The sequence below is a fragment of the Apis dorsata genome, unplaced genomic scaffold, assembly GCF_000469605.1.
Source record: "Apis dorsata unplaced genomic scaffold, Apis dorsata 1.3 scaffold_108, whole genome shotgun sequence".
Lineage (NCBI taxonomy): Eukaryota > Metazoa > Arthropoda > Insecta > Hymenoptera > Apidae > Apis > Apis dorsata.
Window position 1 is genome coordinate 232,990 of NW_006263404.1, and position 8,418 is coordinate 241,407.

Below are 8,418 nucleotides of genomic sequence, written 5' to 3' on the forward strand. Positions count from 1 at the left end.
ATCTAATCACATATAATACATGTAAATTTTTTGGTTGAATTATTGAAATTATAAGATTATTTATTATTATAAGATATTATTGAAAAAAAAATTATTTTAAAAATATTGAATTAGACAAATTATTTATTCTAATAACTTATAATAATTTTAATAACTAAAATTAAATTAAAGATTTAAATGGTAATAATCAAATTCTAAAATACTATCGATCGACAATATTTGAAGGTTATGAAATTCATTTAATATTAATTTATAAATCTAATCTAAACTCTAATCTAAAATATTATATTTTGTAAACATTGAGTAAAATAAATAAATTTACCATAAATAACTGCAATAAACATCAATTTCGTTATTATTACCATTGCAGCAAAAAAGTTTTTTATCGAAAAAGACTATTTTTTTAAATATTAAAATCCAAAATATAATATTTAATTAATTTATTTTCACATAATTAAGATAATTAACAATTTTGATTGTCAAATTGAAATGTATATGATAAAATCCAGTACATTTCTACTATGTTTTTATTCTCTGATGCCATACAAACTTCATACCGGCAGTTTCTGAACTAGTAACGTTTATACTATGCATCTGAAAATATATACATATAAGAAAATACTGCATAAAATGCAAATTTAAAAATGCAATAATTGCAAATTTAAAGCAATTTGAAGTATACGCATAATTTACATTCAAATTATTAAAACTACAAAAATGACACTTAATAAAATCAAGTATAATTGTAAATATTTTTTTATTATATTTTTTATTATTCTTTAAAATAGAATATATTTTATAAAAATAATCGTAATAAAATTTATTCTTTAAAGCTGTTGTTTAAATCATTTTATAGAAATTTATTAACGTATACATATAAATATAAAAAATTATTTTTTTTATAAAAAAATTATTAGTAAGTTGAATATTAATAAAAATTAATAGTTTTGAAATTTATAAAAATATATTTATTAAATTTATGAAAATTGATACTTCATTTACACATTTCTTGAAAAATATTTTACATTTTAACCAAATGGAAGAAATTATAAATTTATATAATTATTTTTAAGTAAATGAAAATGTTTGCATGAATATTTTATAGATTTTGAGATTGATTTGTATCTTCAGAATTGATATTAGATTCAGCATCTTCAAAGTCCTGAAAGTAAAGTAATAATGCAGATTTTGCATAAATATATAAATCGAAAAATAATTGAAAATCATATTTTTATTTGTAGATTATAAACTCACATAATCTTAATCAATAATTGTGCTATCCGGAAAACCGTTAAGTAACATTAAAAGAAAAATATAAAATGAATGTACAATATTAAAGATGATCATAATAAAAAGAATGTATATATAGCAAAGAAATAGGAAAGGATAAAAAATGAGACTAATGCCAATCGTAGCTAAACTTGTCAATATACTGCCCATTTCTCGCTTTTTTTGCGAGATTCATTTTTTAATTACATATATGTACATATATATGTAATGCATCCAGAAAAATCATACATTTTATCAACTTCTCATGTTTTTATGAAATTAACAAAGTATTTAATGTATATTTATTTTGTTACTATAAATATTGTTAAAAAAATATTATAAATAATATTAATTAATAATTACGAAAAATTTCGTACCTCTTCATCACCTGACTCTTCATTTTCAATACTTATACCAACTAATTTAAATATGAATAATATGTAAATTATAAATGCTATATTAATTAAATTCGCTAAATATACGCCATATAAATATGTCAAATACAAAAAAGGAAGAATAATTATTTTCACAGAAATTCTAGCTATATTTCCGAAAAAAGAACCCATATTTAAAATAAAAATAATTAATAATTTTATTTAAGTTAAAATAACTTGCACGTTTATTTCTTAACTGTTATAATGTAAAATAATATAATAATTAATTGCTCTTAAGTAATATGTAGACATCTTTTGTCGATGTACGATTTATCATCGAAACAACTTCGCGTTATATGATAAATTATAATTTTTTAATTATTTTTTAAATTACATGCTTTAGAAATAAAATAAAATATTTTTAAACTATAAATTTGTTTTAAGTACAATAATCTATAATATATAAAGGCATTTTATATTAAATATATTAAATAATGATTTTAAATATTATATTTTTATTCTTAAATTCTTAAAAAGATATTTTAGATTAGATTTTTTGTTTATTTTGATGTAGAAACTTCACGTTCAATAATAAAAGTCGCATTGCTACGTATCGAACAATCACTTCCATAATTATCTACATTTGATTCAATATTTGTAACATCTAAAACTAAATTTTTGTTCTCAAACATTTTTAACGAAATTTCATCACAATTTTTTACATCATTTTTTTCTACAATATGTATTTTGCTATCAGTAGAATTTGAATCATTATTTTTAAAATGGTTATCACAAATAACTAATTTTTCATCATTTTTTTCTATTTCAGTAATATGCTCTGATTCAATATCTTCTTGCGATAAATCTTTTGTACTTTCATGATATACTTTCATCTTATAATAATCAGTAGTACTATCAGAAAAACTTTCTGATATATAATTTTTTAATATGTCATTATTTCTCATTTCCTTTATACTTTTCAATCTTTTTTCTATATGCCAATCATTTATTTTGTTACTTTGTAAGACGTAACTCTCAACAACTTTCTGTTTGTCACTATTTGTTGTACTTGACTCAAAATAACTCGATTGATCCTCACTACTTATAGATATATTTTTTTCCAATTTTTTTTTCTGTTTTTCTATATTTTCATCTAAACTTGTTAAAACTTTGGTCTTATTTAATTCTTGGACAAAGTTTTTTCCAGATTCAATATCGCCCGATGATTTTGATGTATTTGATAAAATGCTATCAATTTTTTTAATAATATTATACAAACGATTCGCACTACGATTTTTTATTGTTTGTCCAGTTTCATTTAATTGTTGAAGTTTTATTTTTGTATTATTATATTTATTTTTTTCTAAAGGAATACTATTAGAAAACTTAAAAGAATTAGAATCATAACTCTGATTAGATAACAAATTCTTTTCTTTTACAGAATCTTTATCTTCAATTATTTCTTTATTATTTGATTGTAAATCTTCTTTGGATATTATAGATGTATTTAAAAATTCAAGAGAAACATTCCTATTGTTTACTATATTTTCAATTTCTCTCATTTTTAATCCTATATTTTCACCTGTGGCATCTTTATTAAATTTTAAAATTTTCACTGGAGCAGAACTGCCAAAAATTGAAAAAGCTAACATATGATCGTATGGATGATAATCTACACAAGTTACTGCCCGATAGTGTCGATCGAATGTATATTTTGCAATAAGATTTCCAGTTTCTAAGTTCCACACATTTAAAGATGAATCTTCATCGCCGCAAAAGATTAAACTACCGCATGGAGAAATACAGGCTGTTGATTGTATTCTGCAACAAATATTTAAAAAAAATTCTTATATGTAGAAATTAATTAGTAATAATAATAATAATAATATCAATTTCCAAAACAATTATATTTATACATTATATAAAGTGAATCATGTTTAGTTTTATAAATATATTTCCTTCAAAATTATTGTAGATGTCAATCTGAATTTTTTTTGTATAAATTAAATAAAATAAAAAAATAAGATAATTACAACGCATTTTAAATAAGAGAAACTTATAGAATGATGTGTTAATTTTTTATTATTCGAATAATTATTATCCAAATTAATAAGATTTATTTGAAATATTTTTCCTGTAAAGAATTTTTATATAAAGAATATTAAAGAATTTTTTTATATTTTTCCTTCTAAAATTCATTGCACTTAAAATACTTATTTTTCTATTTTATTTAATTTAAAAAAATATATATATTATTTATATAATAAATATAATAAATATATATTTATTTTTATAATAATTTTAAAAAATCTTTCATGATAATTCGCATAACTTGCCATTATTTGTTCATTACATTATGTATACATATATACATAACAAATGTATAAAGAATCAAGTTATAATTTATTAAATTTGAAATTATTAAAGAAAGAATACCTTTGATTATTCAATTCTTTATATTTTTGCAATATTACACCAGTTGCGAGATCTAACATTTTTAACCCATTGTTTCTCGAATGAACAAGAAGTCTAGATTCCAAAGGATGTAAAATAATTGTATTAATTATTATACCGTCGATTTCTCTGACTTTTATTTTTCGTGATATATGCCATTCCTTTTTAAATGATACTTTTCGATTCTTTTTTAACGCCCATAATATTATTATTCCAACACTGTCTGCTGTTAATAAGTTACTATTTTTCTGAAAATACATTGAATTTACAAAACCTTCGTGACCTTCTAATTCTTGATTAAGATTATAATTTTTCAATTTCTTATCTTGTATCCAAATGCGCACTATTCGATCATAACATCCAGTTGCTACTATCGAGATATTTTCAGATTCGAATTTACCACAATATACATACGAAGGATGAGGCATCATCTATTGTACAATTTTATCTTGATTAATATCATAATAATATGTATGATGTAAATATATATATATATAAAAAAAAGATTATATTATATACTTCTACGTGTTGTATAATTTGATTCTGCACATCCCAAATGCGAGCAGTTTGATCTGACGAAACAGAAAGTAAATAATTATCATTGTTAGACCAATGGAGAGAGTAAATAAAAATTTTGTGTCCTAAAAAGCGTACGTGTATTTTCTTTGCTTCAACCTAAAAAAATTTTTTTAATATTTATTAATATCAATATTTAACGGAAAAATATAATAGTAAAGAAATGTTTAAATATTTATAATATTTTTAATATATGAAAGATAATTTAAAATCAATCACAAGGAGTATAAAAATCTGAATATATTAAAAATTTTATATGATATAATATTATTTAATATGATATAATTTAATCAAAATTTAATATAAGTCACATTACAATTTAATCTTATATATTGACAAAAGCAAAAAATTTCTATGTAATTCACCTTATAAATGACAATAGGATAATCTTGGTCCTCAACAAAGCTACAAGCCAAATATTTGCCATTGTTGCTAAAAGCAACATAAAAACATCCGTTTTCGCTGATGTCTGTTTCAAAGAAAATATCATTTGGCACTTTGCAAGATTGTGCAGTTAATCTAGTCCATTTTGGTAAATTTATATTGTCTGAAGTATGAATTTTTTGTGATTCATTACATGCATTGGATAAATAATGCAATGATAATTGTTGATATAAAACAGGTTCTAATTTAGGTGGATCGATGGATTTTATAGTAACAAATAAGCTACTAGGATATTTTTCTCGAATGTTTGATTTCCACCATGTGTATACCTAAAAAATTTCAATAAATTTTAATTTTATAAAATTTTATAAAAATTCTGAGTAGAATAAAATTTGATAAAAAAATATTCTTATTGGAAATATATATAGTACAATGTGTAAGTGGATTGGAGATGATATTAAATAAAATAAATCGAAAACAATATATATATATATATAACCAAGATACTTAAATTTTTCTATAATTTTAAAATTTTCTTTTGTATATTGATGATCACAATTATTTGATGATATTATAAAAATATTATAAAATATTATCAGTTGTGATTATCCAAAATTAAAACTAAAGATAGAATTTAAAGTAAATATGATAACGCTTAAAAGAATAAAAATAAATTTTTACAACATTTTTAAAAATGTAACTTACTTCACATGCATGAAATCTTTCAAATTTTTGCAAATTCTTTTGAGGCTTATATAGTTGTAATCTGATCTTTTTATCAATATGTAATATATTGTTGTATCCTATAGGTTTTAGAAAAGCCCATGCTATTTTATACCAACAACTTTCATGACCTATTAATAAAAATAAAATTAAATGATTAAAATGATTAAAACTAATTATTTTGAACTAATGATATTAAGTTATTATAATAAAACTTGCCAAATTTATCGTAATTGAAACTGGCTTCGGCAAAACTTAAAAGATCTACAATTTCGAAAAGAATTACAACATATTCATTATCGGTTTTCAGAAGCTCTTCGAAATTATGTTCGAAAATAAGTTCTTCCTCCCATATTGGTATTATGGATTTATTTTCTTTGAAATCGAATTTTCCCGTTATTATAGGTTGCAAATATGTACTTGTACCATATTTATTTTTTAAATATTTCCCGCTCTCACCTTTTATTATATGAACCTTTACCATAGGATGTTTCGTCACGTAATCAATCTCTAACATATCCGTTCTATGAATTGTTACAGAAATATATTTTATATTTTTGTCTCCTTTTTTTTCTTTATTTTTTAAATTTTCTTTGACATTAACAGTTGGTGTATGGATAGATGAAGTGGAAATATTTTTTCGATGTATTTTTCGTTTTTGTTGCATTTGACATTGTTCTATATAATTTGTTTTTTTTTTCTTCATATTTGATCTTTTTAATTTAGTTTCATTGTAAATTTTTTTCGAACGATTCTCATCCAAATCATCATCTTCAGAAGTGAACGATTGTTGACTAGAATGTTTTAAATAATTTCTATTTAGATAGTCATGTTCATCAATAGATATTAAATTTTCTTTAGAATTCTTTTGATCATTTTTAATCGAATTTTTTCGATTACATTTTTGATTATTCTTTATTAATATTTTTTCGGAGGAATCCGATTGTACAGTGATATCTTCCAAGCTTTGCGATGTATTAGAATTATCAGAAATATTTTTCCCATTCTTATTTGTAGACAAATTTTTTTTACATTTTGATTTATGATTCATTCTATCTTTCAAAGATATATCATAATTATAATTAGATTTTTCAGTATGTTCAATATCTAATATTGTTTTTTTTCTTTGATTTTCATAATTTCCATCTAAATTTACAGTCTCGTTTAAATTTTCGATCATGATTGTCGTTTCTCTCAAACTTTTGTTTTCTTTGCTCAAATCTTGAGAATTTCGACCATCAAATTTCATTTCGATTTTCGTATTATCGTGATTGTGATCGGTTTCGATTTTAAGAATTTCTTCATTTTCCGAATCAAAAGCTGCATTATCAAAACCAAATAATAATTTCTGTTTTAAAAATGAATTTCTTGTCAATGCTTGTTTTGAAGAATATATCGCTGGCAATGGCTGGTTTGAAAAACATGCCGTTGACAATGATTGTTTTGAATGTTGAACAGACGAAGATACATTATCTGGAGATATATTTGTCCAAGAAATATCTGGAGATATATTTGTCCTCGGTTCCGGTAATTGAATCATAATGGTATCTTTTAACCATCGTTTTCTCGTTGGTTTCTTCACTTCTATTATTTCATTTTTTGATATATCCCATTGTTTTCTATCATGCAATTTTTCCTCGATAAACGATCGATTCCTATTCTTCTTATTCGATTTATTATCCCTCATTGTATTTTTTTCACGAATTTTTTTTTCATTTTTTTTCTTAATCTGTGATTTTTCGAACTCTTCAATCAGATCTACCGATTCTATGATTTTTATATCATTGTCGTATTGTAAAAGATTTTGATGTGCAGTTGAATTGATTTTAGATCTTTTAACTTTTTTATCACGAATAGTATTTATATTCGAAGATGTATTAATATTTTCGTATTCCTGTAGAAATAGATTTGAAATATTTTTATCTACCGTTTCATTTTGTTCATCGTTATCATTAGAAAATTTGTCTTCTTCATATTCTTGATGAATATCAACGATAATATCCATTGATTTTGATGAAAATTTTGACAAATTCATGGTTTCCATATTAAATAATAAATAATTTTAACTTATTTAGTTTAATTTTATAATGAATTATATAATTATATTGATAAAAACTTGTATATTTTGTATAATTATATATTTTCTAATATTGATATTATTAGCAGAAAATAAATACTTATTAATCACTTTAGATTCATTTTGTTTTAATTTTTTTTCGTTAATACAGTTTATAATTCTATATTATTTTTTATTTTTGAATTGAATTATAAAAAATTTTTTAATTATAGATATTTTTAATATTTTTTTATTGTATTTTTGATTTCTAAAATTATAATATTTATAATATACTCAAAATTATATATTTTTTTACTTTTCAATATATAATTTTTTTTTTTTTAAATAAAATGTAAACATAAACACATACATACATATACATACATATATACACACATATATTCTTTTATTAATGAAAAAAAATTGTTCAATAAAAACTTTAAAATAGTTTGTTTTATTTTGTTTTAAAATAAACGTAATTATAAAAATATTGTTATATCATATAAAAATATAATATAAAAATAAAAAATATAAAGTAATAAAGTATAATAAAAATAAATTATAAATAAAATAAATTTTTAT

The 8,418-nt window shown here is 21.2% G+C and overlaps 2 protein-coding genes across 4 annotated transcripts in view; both read right to left on the minus strand.

Annotated features, from left to right (window-relative positions):
- The window catches only part of LOC102672480 (protein disulfide-isomerase TMX3), a 4,841-nt gene extending 3,091 nt beyond the window's left edge, over nt 1-1,750 (minus strand). For both annotated transcript variants that reach the window (XM_006612337.2, XM_006612336.2), the window contains exons 1-2: nt 1,647-1,750; nt 323-594 (exon numbers count right to left, since the gene is read on the minus strand). In XM_006612337.2, the coding sequence (XP_006612400.1) occupies nt 323-365 (43 nt within the window). In that variant the 5' untranslated portion in view covers nt 366-594; nt 1,647-1,750. The remainder of the gene's footprint in view (nt 1-322; nt 595-1,646) is intronic.
- Nucleotides 1,751-2,145: 395 nt separating this feature from the next.
- Nucleotides 2,146-7,848, minus strand: LOC102672700 (jouberin-like). Of its 2 annotated transcripts, XM_031508849.1 has the most exons (7): nt 6,240-7,848; nt 6,000-6,155; nt 5,763-5,911; nt 5,039-5,386; nt 4,617-4,772; nt 4,080-4,528; nt 2,146-3,464 (listed from the first exon to the last, which is right to left on the minus strand). In XM_031508849.1, the coding sequence occupies exons 1-7, from the start codon at nt 7,822-7,824 to the stop codon at nt 2,204-2,206; spliced, it is 4,104 nt and encodes a 1,367-aa protein (XP_031364709.1). In that variant the 5' UTR covers nt 7,825-7,848; the 3' UTR covers nt 2,146-2,203. The 2 variants fall into 2 exon arrangements, with proteins under 2 accessions (XP_031364709.1, XP_006612401.1); XM_006612338.2 differs by having other exon boundaries at nt 6,000-7,848.
- Between the last annotated feature and the right edge of the window lie 570 nt (nt 7,849-8,418).